At 39.7% G+C, this 27854-nt stretch overlaps 1 protein-coding gene across 2 annotated transcripts in view; it reads left to right on the top strand.

Moving 5' to 3' along the window:
- ARHGAP10 (Rho GTPase activating protein 10) overlaps positions 1 to 27854 on the top strand; it is a 313043-nt gene that overhangs the window by 86650 nt on the left and 198539 nt on the right. For both annotated transcript variants that reach the window (XM_077770703.1, XM_077770713.1), the window contains exons 4-5: positions 17103 to 17174; positions 26366 to 26467. In XM_077770703.1, the coding sequence (XP_077626829.1) occupies positions 17103 to 17174; positions 26366 to 26467 (174 nt within the window). The remainder of the gene's footprint in view (positions 1 to 17102; positions 17175 to 26365; positions 26468 to 27854) is intronic.

Genomic DNA, 27854 nt, shown 5'->3' on the forward strand with positions numbered 1-27854 from the left:
CTCCTGTGTACACACACTCTCTCTCAAAATAAATAAACTTAAAGTCTATTCTCCTGTGATAACACAAGGATAGGTGGGGTTTCGTGGAGTAGGTAGCAGTGAAGTGTGTGCTTATCAGGAAGGACTTTGTGGAAAAAGTTGTATTTGAGCTGGAGTTAGTGGAGCAGAGACACAGAGGAGGGCCTTTGTGTGGTTTAACAAGTTCATACCTCCCCAACACATGTCATAGAGATGAGGAAGGCCTTTAAGTAGCTAAAATGGAAGTCCATGCCTTCTGGAAGATTTTAAAAACTCCTGTTTTACTTATAATTATTACACATCAGCAACAAAAAGCTATATATTAAAAAAAAGGAATGCAAAATGACAGCCATGACATAGAGGTAGAACTATTCTAAAATTGGTCCTAAGATTTTAATAAAATCTTAATGGTCACTTGATCTTTAAAAACAATTATTGTTAAGGCACCTGTGTGACTCAGTTGGTTAAGTATCTGACACTTGGTTTTGGCTTAGCTCATGATCTCACAGTTTGTGAGTTCGAGCCCCACGTCAGGCTCTGTGCTGACAGTGTGGAGTCTGGAGCCTGCTTTGGATTCTGTGTCTTCCTCTCTCCCTGCCCCTCCTCTGCTCACACTCTGTCTCTCTCTCTCAAAAATAAATAAATGTTCAAAAAAAAAATAAAAAAACCAAAAACAGTGAATGTTTTCTGAAATCCTGAATTAAATGTTGCACTATAATATTAGATGTTCATAATTAAGACTGAGTCATTAAAATGTGAAAAAACATTTTGATCTGTGTTTTAGAAGGCAAGGTCCAGTGTAAAAAAAAAAAACTCTTTTAAAAGCTTTCCATTTCTTAAATAAATGTTAAAATAGGATGTTGGGTTTTAGGAATAAAGTCATCAGACTGGAAGCTCAACAATAAGGAACAAGTTCTTCTTTGTTGGTTGTGAGCCATCAGGTATATATATATACACACATGACTAATCTGTATACCTCAATAGGCTTAGATATAAATAGTTCCACAAATACTGTGTGTGCCTTACACAGTGCCAAGTGCCATAAAGATAAAGGCATAGTTCCTATCTTTGTGTTGTTCACCGTCCATTGGGAGAGATCACACAAAGCATGCTCTGTGGTAACAGAGTTATTGGGGAATTCAGGGAAGGCATGTTGGAGATGTCCTTTCAGACCTTAGATGACAGATGAATAGGGGTTTTCCAAGTAAGGAAAGATAGAAGTGAAGCACTAGTGTCTTCCCAGTGGGGCACACAGATAGAATTTGGGGAAGAAGGTGGTATCTGTTTGTATTTCCCACCAGTGTTGAGCTCCATGGCTATTAATGCCAATTGCTGGGGAGGGAACTGGAAAGAAGACTGGTCAGGAAGGCAGAGTGTTTCCCCTCAGCTCCTGCACAAAATTTCTGTGAATGAATGGGTCATGCCCTTTAAAAGGCCAATATTGACTTTTTTCGGGAGAGTGTTTTCAAATGAGTACTTTTTATTGATCACTTTGCCAGCCTTGACTGTGAAATTGAGTAACTTGAATTGGGAGCTGCATCCTGTTTGTGGCCAGAATTGCTGAGCTCACTTCTGTGCGTGTTCTCCGAGGAAAGTACTGTGTGGTGTTTCACTGCCAGAATTCTGGAGATGTTCTGTCTGCCATGGCAGGACATGGCGTACTGATCTGAGGTGGGCAGCTGTCCAAGAATTTAAGGGCTTTTTAAAATAGTGCTGCAGCGTTGATGTTCTTTTAAAAGCCCTTCAAATTGGATTTACCTCGCTACATGTGTTCTTTTATCATAACTTTTTTTTCTTTTTGGTCCTTTTCCTGAACGCAACTGCTTAGTTTCTCAGGATCTTGGAAATCAAGGCAGTTGCGTGAGGCCCAGAGGTTGAAGAAGGCTTCAGGGAAGAGGGGGTGGGGTGCCTTGAGAGAGAACCATAGCTTGCCAGATGGTGCACAAAAGGCACCTCCCTTTCTTTCAGAGAGGGTGGGGCTGACTGGGCTGCCAAACAGAGTGAAGAGACATCTTGTCCACCAGCTGCATCCTTTTCCCTACTTGAGCAAGATGACCCTGTTCTGTTCAGAATTTTAATGTTACTTAATTTGTGTTTAGCGTTACTTCCGAGTTCTTTAAATGTGATGAGTCCCTAAGGTATTTAAGCAACTGGCAGATTGTGCCTTTATAAAATTTCATCTGACTATAAAAATATTTTATATGGTATATCAAACTTATTTTAATTATTTTATAAACTCTTTACACTTTTGAGAACCCCTCACCCCTCCTCCTTTTCCTCCCCTCCCCCTCCCCCTCCTTTTCCTCCTCTTCTCCTCTTCCTTCTCCTCCTCCCTCTTCTTCTCCCTCTTCTCCTCCTCCTCCCTCCTCCCCATGCTTTTCTCCACCACAGATTTCACTCTTGTGAAGACACTGGGATAGGGAACCCTTGCTGGGTGATTTGCCCTGAGATTATGCCAGTTTGCTTCGCCCCTTCTTCGTCTTCCACCGTGTCAAGTATCTTAGGCGATTTCTAGATCTTTTTGGGGTTTTTAATACTGCTTTTTGCTCCAGACTTCCTTTTTTTTCCCCTTTCAGAAGTATTTCCTGATACTGTTAAAATGATGTATGTTGGTTAAAGTGAACTAGATATCTTTTACATTTGGGAGAAATTTTCATGCTGTTTTTTCCTTAGCACCATAGGATAGTGGTTCTCAAAGCTAGGTCTCTGGTCCAGCAGCATCAATATCACGCGGAACCGTGCTAGATATGCTCTCGGATCCCACCCTAAACCCACTGAGTCAGAAACTCTGGGGTGCAGCCCATCAGTCTGTGTTTTAATAAACCCTCCAGGTTATTGTGAAGCATGCTTAAATTGGAACCACTGGCCTACGGTGCCAGTGAAATCTCAGCTGGCGTTCCTAACCTTGGAGCTAGAGCTGTCTGAAAGTTGGAAACATTATGAATTGCTTCTTTTTTTTTTTTAATATATATTTTTTAAATATTTTTATTTATTTCTAGGGGATAGAGAGAGAGACAGAATGAGCAGAGGAGGGTCAGAGAGAGAGGGAGATGCAGACTCTGAAATAGGCTCCAGGCTCTGAGCTGGCAGTCAGCACAGAGCCTGACGTGGGGCTCGAACCCACGAACTGCGAGATCATGACCTAAGTGAAAGTCAGATGCTTAATCGACTAAGCCACCCAGGCACCCTTATGAATTGCTTCTTGATGACTTTGTTTACCAGGATATTAAAATAGACTTTAAAAACCTAAGATTTTATCTGTCATTTTCAACGGATTTTGAACTATATCTAGTTTTTGATTTTAATAGGTTTCTGCTGTAAGGAATTTTGGTGTTGTTTAATTTGTGCATAGCATTACTTATGAGTTCTTGTAATGTGGTGAGCACCTAAGTCATTCCATGCCATTGGGTGCCTTCAGTTTCATCTTGCTATAAATATTGCATTTTACATGGTATATCAAACTGATTATAATCATTTATTTTACAGTTTAAGTGACATTTGTGTGTGTGTGCGCGCAAGGTTCTATTGGAAGGCATATTCAGATGGGGAAAAAATCCATCTTGAACTTATTTGTGAGAACATTTCTCAGTTTAGTTTAAAAGTTGTCAGTGACCTAACTTTATAAAGAATTTTTCTCCTTGGAACTGACCCTTAAAATTTGACAGCACTGTTTTGCTCATATAAATCCATTTTTTACCCTTGTAAACTCATCATAATTCAATCAGATACAGATGTCATTGTGAAACGTGCTTCCTAGGAATATACATTTTGAAAGTTAGAGTTTTACTCGCCTAGAGCTCTGTAGAGGTTATAGTCAGAACTGACTCAAAGAAATCAGAATTCTAAAATGAGTGAGGATGATTTAGTCAAGGTGATTGGGCTCCTTGGTGGACCCCATTATGTGGGAGGCCTTGCTCATGACTCCGTGTCCTCTCTTCATGACTCATAGTCATCTGTGGTCTTGAAGCCTTGTCATTGTCAGATTCTACTTCCCTATTGAAACTTATGTTTCCTATATTTCATATTCTTGAGCTTGTTCTCCGCTTCTGAGGAATCTGCTTTTCTGATAAACCCATTATTACTGACGTAAAAGAGCAAAGAGTAGACAAGGACTCCTCAACCCACCCCTACCACACACACACACACACACACGCATGCACGCACGCACATGCACACACACACCACCACAGACATCAGAATGTGACCAGCCCACTCATTTCATGGTCTTATCTAGAGGAATGGTTGCAATAGTGAGAATTAAGTTCAGCTGAGGCTGCAGTTTTATGAGGAAAATATTTTTGTCACATCCAGTCATGAAGTACTTAAAGGTATGGCCTTGGCTTCTAAAACAAAGAGCTGAGAGAGAACTTAGGGGAAACTTTTAACCATTTTATTGACCAAAAAAACAAAACAAAACAAAACAAAAAGCCAAAAAAAACTGGAACTCACTGAAATAAAGTGATTTGCTTCATGTCATTTCAGAACATAAGTTGGTGACAATGATGAAAAGAGAATCTTTCTCCTATCTTCCTATCTCTTGGTATCCTAGTGACATTATTCTTTGCCTATAGCTCCTTGTAAGATTTACCAGCCTTCCCTCCACCTTTGAACATGGGAGGAAATGCAAATGTATCCTTATATTTGCTGTCTATCAGGCAGCAGTCTTAAAGAAATATAAAAGTTTTTTTTAAGTTTATTTGTGGGAGAGACAGACAGTGCAAGTTGGGGGAGGAGCAGTGAGAGAGGGAGAGAGAGAATCTAAGCAGGCTCCACACCATCAAGCTGAGCCCAACGTGGGGCTTGAATCCACAAAGCCATGAGATCGTGACCTGAGCCAAAACCAAGAGCTGGACGCTTAACCGACTGAGCCACCCAGGTGCCTCTGTTGTTATTTCTCCTGACTGTTTAGACAACAGTAGCCCAGCATTTCAATCAACAAAAAGTGGCCCAGTTGGCCTCTTGAGGAAGAAATTTGATTCCTGGTAGTGGTTTGAAGACCTGCCATTGAGGTCTTCTGGTTAGGTCAAAGAAGTGCTAGCATCAGGAAATACCTAGAAAGTGGGTGCCATCATCCTGGAAGAAAATCCTGGGTTGTAGTGGAGTACCCCTTAAAGAGATAAGGCATCCTCTGGTATTCTTGATGGCACAAAGTAAAAACAATGTGTGGGCAAAACTAGACAATAGTGACTGAGATGAAAAGTGATTCAAGAGAGCTGGACTCTGAAGAAGTTTTAGAAATGTCTTAAATATATTCTGTGTTCTGTTTCTGTATGCACAAGGGGGATAGATGATATAAATCTGTCAAAGCGAATTTTTGAAAATGGAAAAGTTTAAATAAAATTTCCATAGTTTTTCCATAATACTATATAGAAAAGTAGAGTGTTGTCATCTTAGTGGCATGTTAGATTGAATGAAGTACAGAACTTTAACGGTGGTGGGCATTACTAGAAGTCGAGGGTAGACTAGTGGCCATGACTGTGTAGTGGGAAGAACATGGACTTTGGAAGCAGTGGCAGACAGGCACCTCTCACATTGCCTGCTGCAGGGAGTGTAAGGACCATTGGGCCCAGCTGTTGCTATGTGGGTCCATTGCTGTGCTAGAGTGAAGGCCATGCCTTCTACAGTCTGCCCCCAGCCAGTGACCGAGACAGCAGGGGTACGAAAGTAGCGCATTGCTGGGGACTCTGGAGTCCTCTGACAGCAGCCTTGGCTCAAGGAGTCCCCGATGGCCTTGCTGAACTTTCCCTCGAACTGCACTGCAGTCTAACACGTGTCCACCCAACCTTCCAGCCTTCCTTCCCTCCCTGTCTCCTTTGCTGGGGTGAGATCTGCATCACTCTCTCCCTGGTTGCCTTCCCCCTTTCTCACAGACATGGCCCCCTGAAAAATCTCAGGCATTTCTAATCTTGTTGTGGTGTCCGGTTCTTAGAGGACCTGATGTAACACAGAAACAGACTTTTAAATGAAGCTAATGTGTATAGGAGACTCAGCATGGGTGTTCATGGTTACCGTTGTTGCCACCAGCAGGGAGTGTGGAATTTATATAGAGACTCTATTCTTTACATTATCTAAATGTGTACAAGAATCCTACTTCATTCATAAATCAAGTATTTTTGAATGTCTGTTAGGAGCTGAGCAGTGTTTTTTTTTAATGTTTATTTTTTGAGAGCGAGTGAGCGAGCTGGGGAGGGGCAGAAGGAGGGAGACAGAATCTAAAGCAGGCTTCAGGTTCTGAGCTGTTAGCACAGAGCCCCATGTGGGGATTGAACTCATGAAAGTGATATCATGATCCGAGCCAATGTCGGAGACTGAGCCACCCAGGTGCCCTAGGAGCTGGGCAGTGTTCTAGCACCTGAGGATGCTAGTGAGGAATTAGGCCCTTGTCAGGATGAGGTGCTGAGCTGCTTAGTGGAGAATGAGAGCCATTCTGTCTCATACCCTCCTTTTCTCAGCCACTCAGGTAGCCCAGACACAGAAGGGCTGGAGATCAGGGTCTTTGCCATTGATCAAATGTGTAGGTGTTCTTTGCTGAACAAATCCGCATGCCCCCCTTTCTCTCTCTCACGTTTTCTTTTGTTATGTTTATTTTGAGAGAGAGAGAGAGAGCGCGTGCGAGAGAGAGCGCGAGTGAGCACAAGCGAATGCACAAGCAGGAGAGGGGCAGAGAGAAGGAGAGACAGAACCCGATGTGGGGCTCGAACCCACAAACTGTGAGGTCATTACCTGAGCTGATATCAGGAGTTGGAAGCTTAACTGACTACACAACCCAGGCACCTGTCTAATGTTTTCTTGATTCAACAATTTATTGCCTGATTCATGAGGTTCCATTTCCAGCTATGCCACTAACATACCATTCACCTCAGAAATTAATTTTTTTTCTCATTTAAAGCTAAAAAATATAATTTCAAATTCTCTCATACTTTTGCAGCTCTCTGTCAGGCTCTCTCACTCACTTTTTGGTGTTTTACTCCTTCTCACAATGTTCTGCCCAAGTATTTAAAAAACAAACAAACATAGAAACTAGATCTTTACTGTCTGTCATGCACAGAGGGAAAGAAGATAAAGGTTAAATTCTTTTTTTAAAAACATTTTATTTATTTTTGAGAGAGAGATAGAGACAGCATGAGCAGGGGAGGATCAGAGAGAGAGGGAGGCACAGAATCTGAAACAGGCTCCAGGCTCCGAGCTAGCTGTCAGCAAAGAGCCCAATGCAGGGCTCGAACCCACGAACCGTGAGATCATGACCTGAGCCGAAGTCGGACGCTCAACCGACTGAGCCACCCAGGCGCCCCATAAAGGTTAAATTCTGCATGTCCTTATTAGGTTAAGGCATTCCTAATGTACCTAATGTTTGTTTGAAGATTCTTAGTTGTTCCTAAGAATAAAAAAAAAAAAAAATCTTTACTGGTTGAGTTTACTGGATTTAAATAATTGGAGTAAAATTACAACCTTTAATGAAAGGCCTTCCAAACTGATGCAAACTTTCTTTTTTTCCCCCTTCAATTAAACACTAATATATTTGTAGAAAATAGACATTAAGGGAAGCTTAAGTTTTTTGTGATTCAGTGGCTTGTCTTTTTTGTTTGTTTTTTGTTTTTTGAGAGCCAGTTTATGACAAGATATTCAGGGAATTAAGCCAGAGAGCAGAAAGTGTCAGAACTTCAGCTCATATCCTCTTGGTTTATTAAGGTTCTGTTGAGAGTTTAGGGTCGAGAGTTGACAAAAAGTCTCACTGGTGACTTTTTCTTGGACTTTCAGAAGAAAACAAAAATATGGTGACTGATCTGGTGAATTTGGAATATATATTTTACAAATTATAATTTCCAGGCTGTTAAATTGGACTGCTGTGGTTTAAAAGAATCACATGTTTAAGGAATCATTTTATATTAATTGGCTTTTAATTTTCAGGTAGTTTTAAACTGTGTAGAATTAATTTGCAGCACCTCTGTAGCTATGCTCCAGTTAGACCTTGGTACGTGGGTTTATTAAGATTCTTACCAGTTCTTAGCTGGTAAGTTTTAGGTATCAGCACTCTAAAATTTAATTTTCTTTTTACATTAATTTTCTCTTCCAGAAGGATTAGCTTAGCTTGAGCTATGTTCACAAATAAAATAACATCCAGGGATTTATTTGGAAGTTAAAATTGCTTCTAGTGTGGCATTCCCTTTCTTTTTTTTTTTTCTTTTGCTTGTGTTAAGTAGGTAGAGTGAGCAAGAATTATTCCTTCTTTAAAGCTGAGAATATTCAGGTAACAAAAGAGAATTATTTCTTCTATGGTGTAAAAACAGAACTGGTTGGGACTGACCCCAAATGAGAGAATGTTGGCCTCTTATGTGTCACTATGGCCAGGCTCTTTTAGCAAACCAATGAAATGTTTTTTCTCAGCATCAGAGTCTACTGACTTCTTTCTGTTACTGTTTTAGCTATTAAAAAAATGGAAGGACTTTATTATGCATTTAAATTTCCTATTATAGCTTGAGTTCTGGGTTGATGAGGGAAGGCACAGTCCAGGGGAGAGACTGGCTAGAAAGAGAAAAAGAGACGTAGCAAAGGATGAGTGGATGGGGAATAATCTCATTAATCAAAAACGATTTGGTTCAGTCAGGAGAAAAATCTTTAGGAATTGAGATGGAAAATGAAAACATTTTCACAAGATTGCTTACAGTTCTGAAATTGAAAAAAAATTGAAACAAATGTTAGTCCTCTGTTAGTCTAGATTCTCAATTGTAAGGTTTGAACAGAAAGGGAATTTGCTTAAAGACTATTTGGTAGCTTGAGGTATCTTCTTATGGTTCTGAGAACTGAGAAAGATGCCCAGAGTTGCACTGCGGAGCTGAGTTTGGAGAAGACAGCCACCGTCCTTGCTATGGGGTGTAGACAGCAAGAGCATGCAACAATAATACCGCTGCCCCTGGTGGGGGTGGTAGTACTTCTACTTCTGGAAACGAGTTGCTGCTACCCACTAGAATCTCTGGTCACCAGTTTCTGGAAGCACTGGCTTCCAAATCAGAATCTGGGCCAGCAGGGTCTTATTATTGGCAGTCTGGCCAGGTCCTGCTACCTCACTACAAGACAGCCGGGAGAGCAAGCATCTGTCATTTCCAGCTTTCATAGTGGACGTGGGGCTGCAGTGCCTCATTTGGTAGGAGAATTCTCCGGCATAGGAAGGTGTTTCAAGTGGTGTGTATCCCAAAAGGACAGAGATCAACTACATATAATGTTGATGCACGACTGTGTGGCAACACCATTTTCCCAGGAAAATGAAACAAAAATGTTTTTGGATGGCTTGAATGTACATGCTTGTAGGTATGCATATGTATATCTAGTAGATAATCACATGCCTACTTTCATTATTTAGTGGCTTAAATATGTGGCTATGTCTTAAAATCAAATGATTAATATATACTTCAGAAAATTTTCCCCTGCTTATTTCATAAAAAAAAGTTATTCCAAGTCTTGACCACTTTTACATTAGTATGTTTATCACCGACACATTCTGAATTTGTCGGCACACTTCCCAGAGTATGTCATGGCACATCCGTCTGAGTTCTTTCTGATACGGCACCTTTGAAAAATCTCTTGCTGCTTTCTTTGGATGTTTTATCTTAAGCTGCAGGTATCTATGTGAGGAATATTTAGACAGTATCTTTTACAGATTTTATAATACAAGACTTAATATTTTCAAGCCTTAATATCAACCACTCGCCTTTTTAAAGTGATCTTTACAAAAACACCAAACACTTAAATTTGAGGTTTTCTCCAGAGTAGCTAAATCTCTTAAATTTCTTAGCTTCCTCTTGTTTTTGTGACCCAGAACTCTTTGTGAATTTCAAGCATCTGAAACTAGGTGTGATGGGGGCTGTTTCAGGCTAAGATTCCTCAAACAGTCCCTTGTTGATCAAAATAATGGAAAGCACACTCCTTAAGGAGACTCTGTGAGAATTCTTATATAGAGTTAAGTCCCTGTGACAGTTCTGGGAAAAATATTTCATATCTTCAGATACATACACACACACACACACACACACACACACACACACAATATTATATATAGAGAGTTAGATCCTGAGGTTCTGTTTCAAGAAAAAATCAGAAACATGTCGGTGATGTATGGTTTCTTTTCTTTTATTCTTGATAATGGGGTTGGAAAGTAGAGTTTTTCCTTTAGTCTAATGAAATGGGAAGTATCTGGAAGGTCATGGGAGAAAATAGTGGAAATTCTCCTTTGCTTTCAGATTATGCATTCCTCTGGGGTCAAGAACACTTGGAATCCAGGCTTAAAATAACAAGGGCCATGGGGAACAGACATAACTCCTTCTGTTTCATTAGACTCAGTCTATCCTTGTTAGTACTAAGTGATTAGAAGGGCGAGGTTTAGTACTTACACTGACATATTCACTGTATTATTTAGATTAAGGCTTTAAATAATTTTTATTAAAGATCTCCTAGATTGTAGTTTTGCCTTTTCATTGAATATGGGTTTCTAGCCCCAAGGCCCATTCTCTTCAGAATTAGAACATCAGAACTTAGCCTTTGATCTCAAATGGGGAACCCTAAAATAGCAACAGAGGTTCCTCCTCAGAGTAGCATCTGATTCTCGGCTTGGTAGCTGTCATTGCCAACAGATTTCTCAGCTACTGCTTGAACTTTGGGGGCAGGCTCAGATACCACCTTACCTTCTCTTTTCTTGTTAGACATTGAAGTTCTCACATTCAGATGTGTAACAAAAGGGATCAAAAGGGATTTCAGATCTGACTAGTTGAAGAAATTTTAATTCCCTAGACTGTTATAAAAGAAACTTGTTCTACTTTGAATTGTCAAGTTTTTTTTTCAAGTTTTTTTAATGTTTTATTTATTTCTAGGAGAGAGAGAGACAGTGTGAGCAGGGGAGGGTCAGAGAGAGAGTCACAGACTCTGAAACAGGCTCCAGGCTCTGAGCTGGCAGTCAGCACAGAGCCCGACGCGGGGCTCGAACCCACAAACCGCGAGATCATGACCTAAGCGAATGTCGGACGCTTAACCGACTAAGCCACCCAGGCGCCCCTGAATTGTCAAGTTTTAATGGATTCTGTGATTTGCCATTCAACATTGAAATGTGGCTTGCACTTCTGCTTCTCCTACCTCATGTAGAATCGTAGAGCTGCAGGAGACCCCAGAGGTCTCCTAGGCCACCTTTTCCTCATGCAGGCCTCTGTGATAGAGCGTCCCTGGGGATTGGCCATCTAGATTGTACTTGTTGATGTGAAAGGAGCTAGAGGTCAGACTCTGCTGGGTCCATGCAGGTCTTACTGAGCTTCTCTTGAGAGTGAACCTCAAATATGCTCTACAGCTTTTCCTCATTAGACCTGGTTTTATCTTCTTTAAGCAAATCAGAATGATTTTTTTCTTCTTTCATATAGCACCTGTTTAAATATGTATAGGCAGCTTTCATGTTCCCTCTAAATATTCTCTTCCTCTACAATTCTATTGAATGCCTCTGGTTTTCTTGTTCCTCCTACACTGTTTTAACATTCTGGGCACATTCCTGCTTCACCCCAGTTAGAAAATGTCTTTCTTGAAATGCAGTATCCATACTGTTGAGATAGGTTCTGATCTCACAGGACACCGTTGAATGATTGGCTTGTTTGGTTTGAACATAGCCGATGTATGAGTTCATTCTTTTCTAGGGCAACTTATGACTCTTGACTCATGCTGAACATTCAGTTAACTCATTTTTAGGGACTAAAGCCCTTATTAAAGTCCTCTATTAAATTCACATAAACTGTTAAGATAGTTTTTTTTTTTTTTTTAACTCTTGCACAGTTGGTTTTCAGTGCTGAAACCCTCTGAATTACTTATCCCAGGCAAATCTATATCTTCACTTTTAAATCCCTCTTTTCAGCTGGAAAACTATTTGAACTTTGATTCTCTCATCCAGCATTCAAACTTTCCTCCCAGATTCTGTTTCCCTGCAAATATGGTAAATGTATATTAAAAAAAAAAAAATACACACACCCAGGGATGCCTGGGTGGTTCAGTTTGTTAAAAGTTCCACTCCTGATCCTTGCTCAGATCTTGATCTCAGGTTTGTGAATTCAAGTCCTGTATTGGGCTCTGCACTGGGAGTGAAGCCTACTTGAAAAGAAAAGAAAAGGAAAAAAAGAAAAGAAAAGAAAAATGCAATCAGATAAGAGTAAGTATAACATCTTGGGATATACTCAAGATGATTCTCTGAGGCAGGGTTCAGCCAGCCGTGGCCCAAGCCCACGTCGCCTCCTGTAATTAATTGTAAAAACATTTCTGCTGGAATACAGCTATGCTCATTTACTTATATACTGTTTATGACTGCTTTTGGGCCACAATGGAAGAGTTGAGTAGTTGCAACCGAGGCTGTATGACTGGAAAGCCTAAAGTATTTACTACTGAGCCTTTTATATCATAAGTTGGCCCTAAGGTGAAAGCAACTGGTAAATTAATACATTTTATGTTCATGTAGATGCATTCTGTTTCTAAGGAAGACTATCCAAAACCCTTTCCAAGGCTTATGAATCAAAGCCTTTTCTGATTTCTTATTGTGGCTAGTTCAAGTATTTTACGGGGAGTAATACGGTTACATAATCTTATATGTGGAGTATAAAATCATATTCCCTATTTGCTTTTTCTTTCTGTCTTTAAATTACCTGATTTCTAATGTATTAGTATTTTAAAGCTTTTCTCCATATTATTACTTCAGCTGTCTCTTTCACATTGGGGAACTGGTACCACCAGAAATTTCCTTTAGGGTTTTAGGGGCAGTCCTTGATTTGGTATTCATTTGTGTCTGGGGAAGAAGAGTCATGTTTTGGCATTAGAACATTTCAGTAACACTTATTCCTAACAAATATTATATAATACTTCTGTGAAATTTATAACAGGAACTGAGAGATTCCATGGAGTCTGTAGTCTATTTTGAGAGAAAGAAGAAAACAATCCTCCTTGCTCAACCACCATTGCCCTACTGAAACGTTGTTTAGTAGCTACTCTGTTATTTTGTTTTTGAATAGAAAAAATGCTTAAGGCTCAGTTTGGATGTTACATAACCAGATTTTAAAAGAAAATAATGATAATGAATTTTAAATTAAAAATATTTTTAATCAAAATTTTATGAAAGAGTTGGACATAGTGATATCACAACTACTCTTTTCTTTATTCTGGAAATTTGCTTGTTAACTTGCAAACAGTAAGGTAGAAATCTCTCGTATTCTTTTCCTGCACTAGTGTGAGACCTTGGGAGTCAGACGGATATTACATCAAATTCATTATCCAAGTGAAGGACACATTTAATGACGTAAAATTGCTCATATGTAATCTGTGTGGCCCTGGTGCTTTTGTAAAGGACCGTGTTTATGCCACAGTTTACAGTTTTAGGGCTCGCATTTTAAAAGACCTGTATGTATCTGTGTTATTAATGTCTGTATCTAGTGTTTGCTGAACATTTCCTAGGTCCCATTCTGATGGCTTAGGGGACCCATTGGATTTCTTCAGCCTGCTCTGCTGCTTTTCAGCTACGTTAGTGACCCTGAATTGCTTGCAGGTGTATGCCCTGAGATTGCTGTTTTCCTCTCCCCTTTACCCTTACTCTTTGCCTGGAGAACTCCTATGCCCTGTTTCGGTATCAGGTCTGCTTTATCCCCTTCCAGAAGCCTCCTACCCAGTCACCTTCCTTGCCTGTGCAGCTTGTCTGTACTGTGCACACCACCTCAGTACTATGCTCATATGTTCACATGTCCTGGAAATACTCTTACCTGGGATAAACCTAACTGCTCACCCACTCCCTGCAATGCTAGAGAAAATCACACAAGGTGGATGGATGCCTTCCCAAACTCCTGCACAGTTATTTCAAAAGGCCTGAAGAATTCCAGCTTGGGAATGTTCATGTTTCTCCAGGAAGTGCTCTGCTCATGGTTTATAATGATTGTTTCTTTCATACTCCTCTCCATTCAAACTTTTCCCCATGCTCACCCTCTCTTGTAAGTGATCTTGCCTTGTATTTCATGGAAAAAATAACCATCAGGTAGTAGCTCCCCAGCCTCTCTTTGTGAAATCTGCATGCTCATTTGTATTGATACAGTACTTGAGTTCTCCTTACTTGTTATTACACGTGCAGGAGGGAAGGATCCCTCCTCCTGTGACAGGTCAGCACCCATGCATGGGCACCATCTCATCTCCCACATCAGAGATTTGGAACCATCCTTTCAGGATTTTTCTCATGAGCATTTAGATGTTTTACTATTTTTTGGGTGTCTCCTACCATCTTAGATTTAACATAATCCCTTAGTGCTTGCTCCTAGCAGCTTTTCCTCAAAATTTTCCTATTTCAATAAATAGTATTTCTGCTCTTCAGTTGCTCATGCCAGAAATCTGAGAGTGACCCTGGAAACGTCCACCTTTCCCACATTCAGTCCATCGTGAATTATTTTGATTCTACCTGCAGATATCTCTGAAAACTCTCTTTTTGTTATCATGACCTTATTCCAGCCCCCCATCCTCTCTTACATGTACCATTCTAGAAGCCTCTTGGCAAGTTTTTCTCCTTCCACTTTTCCTCATCTCTAATCTCTTTTTCTCAGAGAATCCGGAGTGATCTTTAAAAGATCTAAATAATCATTATCTTAGTGCCCTGCTTGAAAACCTTCTGTGGCTTATATCATACCCAAAATGGAAGAACTCGTTCCCTGGGCTTGCAAGGGCTTGCACGTTCTGGTCCCTGCCTCCAGTCCTCTTTTTCCATTTGTTACTTTTTTTTTTTTTTTTTTTTTTTTTTAAATGTTTTTTATTTATTTCTAGGAGAGAGAGAGACAGAGCAGGGGAGGGTCAGAGAGAGAGGGAGTCACAGACTGAAACAGGCTCCAGGCTCTGAGCTGGCAGTCAGCACAGAGCCCGACGTGGGGCTTGAACCCACGAACCGCGAGATCATGACCTAAGCGAAAGTCGGACGCTTAACTGACTAAGCCACCCAGGCGCCCCTGTTACTTTGTTCTTTATGCCCCCAGCCACACTGGCCTTTTGCTATTTCTTGTAATACACAAATTTCTCACCTTAAGCCTTTACCTCTGCTGGTTTCAGGCTGGAAACAATTTCCCTTGCTCTTTGCACCCCTAATTCCTTCTCATCTTTCAGATCTTCACTTAAATGTAATTTCGTTGTTGGAGCTCTCTTTGTGTAGTTTTTTCCTTATAAATTCCTTACCAAATTCCTCACCTTAGTTCTACTTTTCACCGTTGGAAGGATTACTAGAATTTGCAGCTACATGTTTTCTTATGTGTTCACATATGCATCCTGTCTCCCGTGCTAGACAGTAAGTGAAGGAGGGCAGGGACTATACGTACTTTGTTCATAGTTGTGTCTCCAGCACCTGGCACTGAATGCTCAGTAAATATTTGTTTCACGAAATACAGTTTATTGGGATGACTGCTTGGAACGGGGAAGTCCCCATTTGACACTTTATTTGCAGCGCTGTATGTCCTTTAAGGTTGGGCTCAGACTTCCATGATTTTGAATCTGCTCCTCTCTTCTGTGAACTTGAGCAGTTATTAGCCCCAGTGTCAGCACTGTCCTGCTGGCTTCTTCCTTGAGTGGGCCAGCTACCCCAGAGGATATATTTGTATATATACTTATATGTAGGTTTGTTCAGGAGCAAGAGTAGGCTAGGCAGTGACACTGATGGTGATGGGAACGTGCCTTAAATTATTGTGAGGTGTTGTCAGATGGATCCCTTTAAAAATGTATGGCAGACCTCTCATATCTGCTGGAGGCATTCCATATTGTTTTGAGTAACTGGGATTCCTGGCCTGTGCTTTGTCCCTGCTCTGTTCTTTAGGACAAAAGACTTTCGCGTTTGCCATTGTTGCAAGTCACATGGTCAACAATGTAGGGAGGATAAAATGAATGCAGTATTTTGAAAGTGACCCCTTTCCCCTGATTAGTTGTTGCTCTTAATTCTTTCCTGTGGTTCTCTGTTGCCCCGACTCCTTGATATTTAAGTGATAAATTCTCAGGGTGGGAGCAAGTAGAACCTAATTTGTGGCCTGGGGAAGAGAGTTCGAACTCCAGGCATCTCGAGTAAGCATAGTCGTTTTTTGAGGATTCCCTGTCTCATGGTGTGATTGGTCTCTTTGGGAGAAATCCTCACCTAATGGAACATTGCAGAGGAGCTTTTGGTTAAATTCAGAACCCGTTACTTTTTTAAGTCACATTATTTTTTCTCTAATTTAAAACTTGGATTTCTGGAAGTTTTGTTTTGTTTTGTTTGGTAAGAAGAGGCATGGAAATTTGTTGTAAAGTGTTGTGAAGTTTCATTTTCTCTTCTGGAAATACAGGGTGAGAAAACCACTACTCACCTGCATACTGTTCAGTGCATTTTCGTTAGGTAAATAATCCCTGTGATTTGCATTTTCAGCATTGTTTGTTGCATGTTCTGTTTTCAAACGAAAAGCCCCAAACTAGCCAATGTAAGAAGTGAGTCGTGGTTGGAGTGTGTGTGGCTCCTACCACGTTGACCTCCTTCTGTACTGTTTGCCTGCACGCCTGGTATTTACTTTGTTGTGAGCTCCAGGGACTCTGCTCTGCGCGCACCCCTTCCGTCCTTGGGAGGAATTTTCAGTCAGACTGAGTGTATTTAAACTTGTAGCCACAAACTGAGCCTTTACATAATGTAGTCTGATCACTAATAAAGGAATGTAATTGACTTGTAAATTTCTGAGGAGGGGGAGGGAAAAAAATCTCAGACAGAAGTGTTCTGTTAATGAATGTGATAGACCCCTTTGTTGTTTAAAGACAACCGTCTTGCTATTTCCCTGAAGAAAGAGCTGTGTTGGGGCTGTTGCACATTTCCCTGGCACACTGCCCCACCTCCTCCTCCCTGAAAATATTTATGGAGATCCAGTGTGTTAATAAATTTAGCACTGATTCGATGGTTGCATTGGCAGCGTGAGATAAAGTAGTTAAAATATATTGTTCATTTTATTTCTGGGTGGGGTGGAAGAGGGAAATGAAATACTGAGGTTTTTTTTTTCCTCTTTGGAAACCTAATACTGTGTTCTTTTGTTATCATTCTCATTCTCTAGGCACTAAGTGTAACCGAAACCCTGATTAAACCTTTGGAAAAATTCAGAAAAGAGCAACTTGGAGCCGTAAAGGTTTGTGTCTAATTTGAGCATGCTTGTACACAGAAGATGGACATCCCTCTGCCGCTTCACTGTACACTTGGTTCACATTTGGCGGCTTTGAAGGAGATGCTGGAGTAAACCATCTGTTGTTTTATGTTGTAAATGTACTTTTTCCCCCCTCGGGGGATATGCAGCTGTAAACCAAACAAAAACACCTGGACAGGGTAGTAAAACCTCTAGCAATCTTTGGCTACACCTTCCCGTATAGAGGTTTGAAAATATCCTCAACAGACCGCACATTGACTCGGAATAGAAGCATCTTACCTCTTTGGGGAGTGCACTGACTTCCTTGTGTGCCTCAGTTTTATGGAGGAGTGTAGCATTATGTGAGGGTTCAAGATTAGAAGTGCTGCTACACCATGAGGCCATTGAAACTAGGAAGAGGATATTAGGTTTTGGGGACGTAATTTCCTTCAATTTAACACAAATGTACTGAGCTTCTCTTACGTGCTGGTGTTGTTAGAGGTAGGTACTGCCGATCCAGAGATGGGTGAACGACATTCCCGCACTCAGGGATCTGGGAGTTAGCCAGGATTTCTGGGAATAATGTGGTGACTCTACCACAGGGAGCCTGAGATATGTTTAGCAACTTCCAAAGTTTGTGAACTGAGCTTTGAAATTATCCCAGAGAAATAATTTCTACCAACCTTTCCTGAATTTTGTGTATTCACTTGAGGGACAAAAAGTAACATTGCTGTGTTGACTATTTTTGGCCTGGAAGAGAATAACATCAATTTTAGGTAGGGAAGAGATCTTTTACATTTGTATTGCTCCCCACCCCCACCCCCACCCCCACTGGCTTGGGGATGTGAGGTTTTTTTTTTTCTTTATCTTCCTAAACAAAATATTAGATTGGTTTTGTACAAATAAACATTGTGGCTTTAATGGCTGTAGGTGTACAGATGGACCCAAATGAGTGCCAGCTTTTTAGTTGCTATTTAAAGAATCGCTTCTCCTGTGACTTATTAAAATATTAGACACTTCCTTTTAGCAGAGTATTTTACCGTTGTAATGAAGGGCCATGTTTTGAGAAGAGGTTAGTGGGGGTACCCTGTAAGTCCTCTTTCTGGGATTGTTTGCTGAGTTCCATGAAGCTGGCTGTCTTCTGGCTTTGCAGCAGGACACTGGAGGTCCGCTTTCACACCTGTGACCTTGGGCGCATAATTGGCTTTATAGTTCCTTATCTGTAAAATGAGAGATTTGGGGATTTGACCGCTCTACTTTGTAGTTTATGATTCTGTTTTCTCTTTTCTTCTTCAAGCTGTTTTAAAGCTCAAACATCTTGGCTCTTTGTTTTTTAACACTTCTCATTGGCAGGTAGTCAATATAAACACTGTCTATTTTTTATTTTTCTTGTTTATTTGGATGATGGTGGTGGTGAGGATTATATTATGGAAATGGAAAATGAATATGACTTAATGTATTTTCTTTTTATTTGCCATCCACCCTGCTGTTTTTTTGTTTTTGTTTTTTTCAACCAGGCTCCATGCCCAACGTAGGGCTTGAACTCACGGCCTTGAAAGACTATGTTTTACCAACTGAGCCAGCCACGTGCCCTACTAAGTTTTTTATAAATTTCTAACCTTGAATTTTCTGTTGACTGACTCTTTCTCCCAAGGAAACTTTCCCCATTTCTGATGTTGTACTTGTTCAGAGTATATATCCAGCAGACATCTTGCAGAATAGATTGCCATGTTAAAAGAAGTTATTTGAGTAATTTTAGTCAATGCCTTGAGTTGTTTAGTGGCCACATTCCATCCTGAAGTCCCATTTTTTTTATTCCTTCATTGTTCTCCTCTCTTGAAGTTTGTAAATCACATGTTCATGTTCAGTACCATATGTGTGTTGGCTCATATCATTGATACTTTTTGAGGAGGCCAGTCCTTGTGGGTCACAGGCCTTTTTTACTTGAAATTTTATATGCTATAATAAAGAGTAGAGAAAGGTGATGTTCTGGGTTATGTAGTGCTATGTGCATGTCTCTTTCATTAGATTGTTCAGTGTTTAAGAGAAAAGGCTGTGCTTTCTTTATTTTCTACCAACCTCCACTCTATCTTAGTATACAAAGAATCTGATAAATAACTGATTCCACTGAGAGTTCTAGAAGAGGGTGTGTAATCTTGATCTTTGGTTTTCTATATCTGTGCTTCCTGAATATTTTCCATCATGTTTTGACAAACATATATTTTTGTTGCACTGGTTAGTTGGGATACTTTAAAATAACTTTATCTTAGGTTGAAGGTCTTTTTAAAAATAGAATAAAGCAGATTTTATGTGGGGATTTAACAAAAAAATAAATAAATAAATAAATAACCTTTACAAGTTGACCACAGCAGAACGTTTCAGATCTCCTTGTTAGAATGTGGGTCTTCCCTTCCTCTTCTCCTTTCCCACCTGGCGTGTCCTCCCTTCTGCCTTTCAACCAGAGCTGTGTCTGTTCTGTTCACCCTTGGTTTCTGAATCCCAGTTTCCAGAATCCCAGTGACACGTTTAATTTGTGGTTTTAATATATCTGAACTGCTAGGTTTTTACAAGCTGGATTTTTAAAAAGCCCCAAGCTGTTTCCTACTATTTGCCTCCATTTGTATTTGTTCTCCTTCCGTCATATCTGTTTGGTTTGGGCTTATTCCTCGGTTCTTGGAGATTCTGCCGGTTTTCTTCCATGCTTGCCAGGTTCTCCTCTCTGTTGGAAGAATTCCATTTCCCGCCGCAGGACACAGGTCCTTCTGTGCTGTGTCACATGAGGTTACTGTTCAGAGTTCCCTTCATGGCCTCGCTCAGCTTTTACTTCCTCTGCAGCTCTTTCCTTTCCCCAGGGGCTTCTCATTTACCCCAGTGTCCGCATAACACTTTATCCAGAGCCACTGCTCATTAAATGTCAGATTAGCCACTTAGTTGAATTAGGAAACTGGTACGGGCACTGAATGACATAGGAGCCCAAGAGGCCATTGTGTAAACTCTCTAAGAAATACCACAACTTGCTATGACTTAAATTGGGAGAATGTAAGATTTCTTTTGTAGATACCTGAGCAATCCAGTAATGAAAATGTGGCTTCATGCAGGTGACAGCATGCATGCAAATATCAAACAGATGCAGCTAAACTCTATTGATAATCGAGCCGACTCAAATGCCAATTACTGTTTTATTCACTGGAATAAAAAGATTTAAGCAGAAGGGTTTAAAACAGATGTTCATTTCAGATATTAGAACTTTATAGCCTCAGCTATTCACAGACCCTCGTGCCAAGTTTCTTTTATCTTTCTTTCCAAGATTATATCGAATGACTAAGTATTTAATAAAAGTTGACTTCCTGAGATTCTGTAAATGACTGTAAAATATGAGTGAAAAGCAAATCGACTTAAATAATTTCTCGAATTATTTTTGATAAAGCAGAAAAAAATGTTGGTTTAACTTAATTACATTTCCTTCATTTTAGTTATAAAACACTTACCAGTTTCTATCATATGGGAAGAGGTTCCAGGTACAACTATGAAGTAAAAACACTGGTTGGCCTTCAAGAAATGGTCAACTCTGGGTGTGGGGAAGATGTCAAAACAAACAAACAAACAAGGAAACAATAGAAATACAATAAAAAGTGCTATAATTGCTGTAAGCGTAGGGGCTCAGGAACATGCCCTATTTCACCTTTGGAGTGCCAGGGAAGTCTTTCAGGAAGACCTGATTCTTCCCCATTTGAATCCCATTTCTGCCCTTAGCTAGCTGTGTGATTCTGGACATTTACCGTCTCTGGCTCTCAATTTGCTGATCTCTACAATGAGGCTAATGGCCCCTGTCTCAGAAGGTTTTGGGGAGGATTAAATGAACTTGATAGTGTATTTCCCATGTCTAGAGTAGGGCCTGGCCTACACGGTTGCAGTTGATCTTAAGAATTGCTCAGGTTTTTGTCTACTCTCTGCATGCTGCAAGCTTCAGAGGTGACATGCCTTGTACCATGGCTTATGAGCTTCCTGGCCAGATAGTGCTAAGGGGATGGATAGGTGACTCTGGAACAGCTGCCCAGGAGCCCAGGGTACCTGTCAACCTTGTCATTTTTGGTGCCACCGCAGCCATAGGCTTCCTTCTCTCGTCTTCTGACAGATGTCTCCTGGGTGTGGAGTCAGGTGCTGGACTCTGAGAAGAAAGGTTGAATTCTCATTTCTTTGGGTAGGCCGCAGAGACTTATAGAAAGGGGGAGATTGAGGTTGGATAAGACAAGTGAATTGTTAAACACGGATAGGCGACATTTGGTGCAGAAGTTAAGGGAGGTATGCTGTTTCCACTACCACTGAGTGGTAAGGGGGCGCTTCATGGACCAGATGGCATTTCATCTGGACTTGTAGGATGTTGGCAGACCAGGGGAGAAGAACAGAGGTTGCAGAACTCTTGAATATCAGGATATCAGACTTGGATTTCAGGATTGCATTTTAAAAGGTGTTCCTGCTGAGTATACGTATAATATGAATCTTGCAGGACATCCAGATGGCCAACAGACACATGAAACGATGTTCAGCATCCCTCCTCATCAGGGAAATACAAATCAAAACCACACTGAGATACCACCTCACACCAGTCAGAGAGGCTAAAATGAGCACATCAGAGAACTCTAGATGCTGGCGAGGATGTGGAGAAACGGGCACCCTCCTACACTGTTGGTGGGAATGTAAACTGGTACAGCCCCTCTGGAAAACAGTGTGGAGGTTCCTCAGGAAACTAACAATAGAACTCCCCTATGACCCAGCAATAGCACTGCTAGGAATTTACCCAAGGGATACAGAAATGCTGAGGCATAGGAGCACATGTACCCCAATGTTCATAGCAGCACTCTCCACAATAGCTAAAACATGGAAAGAGCCTAAGTGTCCATCAACAGATGAATGGATCAAGAAGATGTGGTTTATCTATACCATGGAATACTACATGGCAATGAGAAACAATGAAATCTGGCCATGTGTAGCAACATGGATGGACCTTGAGGGTGTTATGCTGAGCGAAATAAGTCAGGCAGAGAAGGACAAATATCATATGTTTGCACGTATAGGAGGATTAGGAGGAACTTGACGGAGGAACAAGGGGGAGAAGAAGGGCAGAAATGGTGGGGGAAAGGGAGAGAGGCAAACCATGAGAGACTCTTGAATGCTGACAAAAACTGAGGACTGATGGATGTGGGGGGAGGGGGGATGGGCATGGAGGAGGACACTTGTGGGGATGAGCACTGAGTGTTATGTGGAAACTAATTTGACAATAAACTATTAAAAAAAAATATATGAATCTTGCTTCTTGAATGTGTGGTATTCCCCCCATCTCCTTACTTAAATAAGAGGGGAGAATTGGAATCTCTAAGAAAGTATTTAGTTCTCCAGACTAGTCATGCCTTATTATTTTAATGTTTATAGTTGTAAAATAAGCCTTTTCATTTCCTCATCCCAGGAAATTTATAAAATAACCAAAACATTTTAAAAAAAGTTATCTGGTAACTTTAAAAAGCTCCCCCCTTCCTCCAAAGCAAATTCTAATACTCTAAAGAAATGTGAACAGTTCACAATATCAAGCTCTTGTGAATTCTTTATATATTCCTTATTCATTTTTCCATGGATTTTCCATTTTACATATTAGTATTAATATGTAATTTTAGCAAAAAATTGCTTAATGTTAAGAATGTTTTATGTGTTAGGAATGTTCACTTCTTATATATTAATTACATTTTCTCCCTGCTTTGTCATTGGTCTTTTAGCGTGCTTATTGTGTATTTTTTGATACTTAAAAGTTCTCATGGCTTCTTCTATTTCTTTTTTGCTCAAAAAGTAGTCCTCTTTTGCGAGATCTGATGAAACTGTTCTTTTTTATGGCTTCATTTTTTACTCGTGACTCTTTCAGTCCATCTGGAATTAATTTTCATATGAGATGTGGTTCTCTATTTCCAAGTAGTTAACTAATTATATCAACACCATTGGTTGAATAATATTTTTTTACCCAATGATTAAGATACAGCCTTAAAAATGTTTATTTCTAATATATTTAAAAGACTGATTATTTAAGTTTTGTTTCTTAGGTTTCTGAATTCCCTGTACTATTTATACAGCATACATCTTAAATGGTTACACTGTTTTTTTTTTTTTAAATTTTTATTTTTTAATGTTTACTCAGTTTTGAGGGAGAGAGAGAAAGAGACTGAGCCCACGTGGGGTAGGGGCAGAGGGGGAGACACAGAATCTGAAGCAGGCTCTAGGGTCTGAGCTGTCAGCACAGAGCCCCATGCCGGTCTCAAACTCATGAACCATGAGATCATGACCTGAGCCAAAGTTGGCCGCTTAACTGACTGAGTCACTCAGGTGCCCCTGGTTACACTGTTTTAAGGAATAACTATTCTTTACTTTCTTGGGGGGCGGAGGGAGGTGGTGGTGCATGGGCAAAGGTTTTGTAATCTATTACAAGCTGACTTTCAGTGAGTCATATTTAACCTGTAAACATAATTTTGCTTTGTTTACTCATGTTAAAATGTAAAAAAAAATATTGTCACTATTTAAAAACCACTGGGTTTTTCAGCTGTCCCAGAAAAATCAGATGACATGGCTTGTATAGTAGCCTATATTTCCATGTGGTAAAAATCTACTGGAGCTGTAATGTGGTCATTTTCCCCTCTAGAATAGATATGGGCTATCTGGTTTACCACTGTCCTCACCTCTCCTTAATAAATTCTACTTCTGCCTTACTTTGTTCATTATGTTACTACATGGCTAATACTTGAATTTGTAAAGCTGTTTTATGAAAGAAATTTTCATGTATGTAATTTGATCCTTGATAGAACCTTTTGTTACTTAATTTATTTTAAATATATATTAATATTTATACATTATATATTTATTTTAAATATATATTTTAAATATATATTATATATATGTGTGTGTGTATATATATACATATGTATAAATCCACACATGTATGTGTGTGTATGTCTGATACTGATGAAGAAAAATGCTCTATTCTTTATTGGATGCTACTTGAACCCAGTCCCTTTTCAGATTCACAATATTTCAACACAAAAGCCATATGAGCACAAAGAAACAGAATATTATTCGGTAATGGCATTGAGAACAAATGCAAGAAGAAATAATTATTTAAGTCTTAAGATTAGAAACAAAACACAGTAGCATTTGTATAACGCCATACCACGTGTGAGCGAATGCATTTCCACTCTCGTTGGTGGGTGGAATGTTTCTTGGCTTAATTCTTTCTGCCCAAAGCCTTTGATACCCCCGCTTTCTTTCATTCTCAACTTTACCCACGTGTTAACTCAAAAACCCCACTGCTGCTGAGTGTGCTGGGTGTTTGGACTGCTGATTTTAGCATCACTGCTTCCTTTGTCCCGTTCTGTGATTCTGATGAAATCAAATGTGTAAAAATATTCTCAGTATTGCTGGTAAGTACGAATCTGCACTAATGAACATGTTTTACTACATGGTCCTGCCTTGCGGTAATCTTGCGGTGAATGTAGCAGCATGCCTTCTTTTCCTGTTTTCTTTAAATGTGAGAAACGTGCTCAGAGAACCCTGTGAGGCTGGTACAGAGTCACAGTCCAGAGTGGCCGAGGGCTGGTTTCCTCACACTGAATCCAGTGTGCATTCCACCAGATCAGCTTGTTAAAATAGCGGAGATTCTGAAAGAGTGGCCATGTTTGTTTTACTTTATTTTTCTGAGTCACCAAAATAGTTGATGAAGAGTGTAGTAATAAAAAGCAGAAAAGAGAGTAACTGAATATTCCTGCCTTAAACTTAAAAAAAAAAATAGTTGTGAATGAAACCTAGAGAGCATAAAGAAAAAGTGCTTCTGTGTCAACAAAAGTGTGACGTGACTTGTCACACGTAGGTGATCCACAGAGTTGCAGAATTTTAGGATTCGATCTAAAAATGAGCAAGAACCCCCCCCCCCAAATTCCCTGACCTCTTCAGTAAGAAAACTAAAGTTTTGTGTTGTTAATTTTTTTTTCAAAGTTGTGTAGCTAATTTGTAATTCAGCTTGGAATAGAAATGGGAAGAAACCTCCATTCCTGAGACTCCCTGTCCTCCTTCCGCGTGGGAGGAGCCGGCAGAGACTCTGTCCTGGGTTCCCACAGTTTTTGTAGTCACATGTCCCGAAAAATAATGACAAATGTGAAGAAACAGACTTCACGCACTTTGTTCAGTCTTTTTGCCTAAAAGAAAAAGATCATATCAGAAGAGATGGGAAATGTTCGTTATTTTTGCTTTAGAAAATAGAAGTTGGAAAATAGGGAAGAGAATGTTCCTTTCCAGGAGCCCTTGGAGAGTTAGAGAGAGTTTGAAGTTGATGGAAACATTTTGAGGGTATGAGGACATAGTGTGCTCTCATTGGTGCTCAGAAATATTTATTAAAAATCCACCTAAATTGGCAGAGCAGATAGTCTGTCTTTTCTGTATTTAACAGTTAGGATACTTGTTTCCTCAAAAAGCTTCTATCGCAAAAGGAAAGCAAATGCTAGTTCTAGGCATACCTGAGAAATGCTTGTAATGCTAATCAAAGAGTCTCGGTACAAAGGTGTCAGTGTTTACTTTACACCCTGTTGACCTGTTGATACATATTCTAAATAGTGTCATAGAAATCACTGGGAAGGTTTGGGAAAGTAGATGATGTTTCTGATCAGCGGATCTTATAGTTAAATTCACACTGGACAATTAAAATATTTACCAAGATTCCACCCCTCCCCCAATTGTGATGATGCTTCCTTTTTCTATGTAGACAAAAATGTACTCCGTTTTAAAAGAATCCCATTTCTATGCCAAAATCTGCATAAGTTTTCTGGTTTAGAGCCTGTGTTCTTTTTGATTATTATTTCTTTTAATGAGGGACAAGTGGCAAGTTAATTCTAAACACTGAGTACAAAGAGTTGAAAAATAATGTGCTTGATAAAAAGCCCATTAAAGGAAAAAAGAAAAGATGAGTGACTTTTCAATCCTAATGCTGTTTTGATGATGAATAAGCAGTGGCATGGGTACAGAGAGATTTTTCAGATAGCTTCATCACACTTGGTGGTACTTTATTTATTTTTAGATACTATTCATATCTTGAGCTTTCCAGTAGATAAACTTTGTATATGCATTTTTCCCTCGTTCTTTAATCATAGTTGTCTGTGTTTTCTGACTTGTAGGAAGAAAAAAAGAAGTTTGACAAAGAAACAGAAAAGAACTACAGTCTAATTGATAAGCATTTGAATTTATCAGCCAAAAAGAAAGACTCACATTTACAAGAGGTATTGTTTTTATTTTTCTATTAATTTCTTCCTAAATTCAATAAGCAATGCATGTCTTTTCCTTTTAAAATGTGCTTTTCTTTTGTAAACTTTTTATCTAGGAATATTGGAGATGGGAAAAAAATGAAGAGGTAATGCCATAAATTAAGAAAAAAAGGTCTTGTGGAAAAAGATGCAAAATAATGAATGCATCTTACAGTGATTAATTCAGTATAGATTCATAGCATTGACATTTTTGATTCTGAGCATATTTTCACAGGAACAGTTTTATCTAGCATTACTGAAGAACGGATATATTATTTTTTTGGGAATAGATTCGTTAATTGGCTTTCAAGATTTCGTGAGGAAATGAATTGAATTTAATAAGCTCATATACCATTTTGCTTTTATGTGAAGGCAGCATTAATCTTATTTAATGCTGAAGATTCAGGAGGCTCAGCTTCACTGGAAAGAGAGCATCTGTTTTACTTGTGTTAATAGACTTTTTTTTTTTTTTGGAGGGAGCCATGTGTAAGGAGAAAGGAATTTATATCTTATCTCTCATTTTGTCTGTCTTTCTCTTTTCTAAATTCCCTGGCATTTGTGTTTTCTCACTCACACACTTGAATGGGAACTCAGTGGTTTACAATTTGGAACATATGTTTTCATTAAAAATAATGCTGTTTTGCAGCTGTTGGGATCTTGACTCATCCCACAATAGTGTGATATTTTTCTCCTTTGCTCATTTTTAAACACATAAGGAGTCTGGGCATAATATACCACTATAACATATTTTTACTGAAGTATCATCAAAATACACTAATAACACTGGCTGTAGTATAAACCTGGGCTATATTTAAATGTCAGATATTTAGTTGCAAACTGTGGGTGTGTGTTTGTGTGTGGTCATTTTGACATTCACCACATGTCGCATTTACTTTTTCCTTGTTAATAACTTTGACATTTGGATGGTGTTTGGAAGTTTGTAAAAGAGGAAGAGCTTTTATGCCACTTAATCCTCACTACAATACAGTAGGTAGGTAGGTAGGGCTCCGTTCTCTCCTCGTTGCACACTGTGTAGAAAACCATACACTTGTTACATATGCTTTCTCATCTCCTCTCCTCTGCCCATTTTGAAATGACAGCTGTTGTTTTTGTAGACTTTCCTTATGCCAGCAGCATTCTACCTGTCTTCTCCCCTTACCTCCCTTTTCAGGGATCATGAAGGGATTTTCATGCTGAAAGTAAGTTTCCATCTTTACTGGCTAATTAGGTATCTTATTCAAGCCATTGCTTAGCAAAATCTTTATGGCCATCCTTAACCCTTCCTGCCTTACCCTACATCCGGTCTGTCAGCAAACGTCATCCTTAGCTTCAGAATATTCTTGGAATAAGGACATTTCTTCTA

Source organism: Crocuta crocuta, unplaced genomic scaffold (genome assembly GCF_008692635.1).
Source record: "Crocuta crocuta isolate KB4526 unplaced genomic scaffold, BGI_CrCroc_1.0 scaffold345, whole genome shotgun sequence".
NCBI lineage: Eukaryota > Metazoa > Chordata > Mammalia > Carnivora > Hyaenidae > Crocuta > Crocuta crocuta.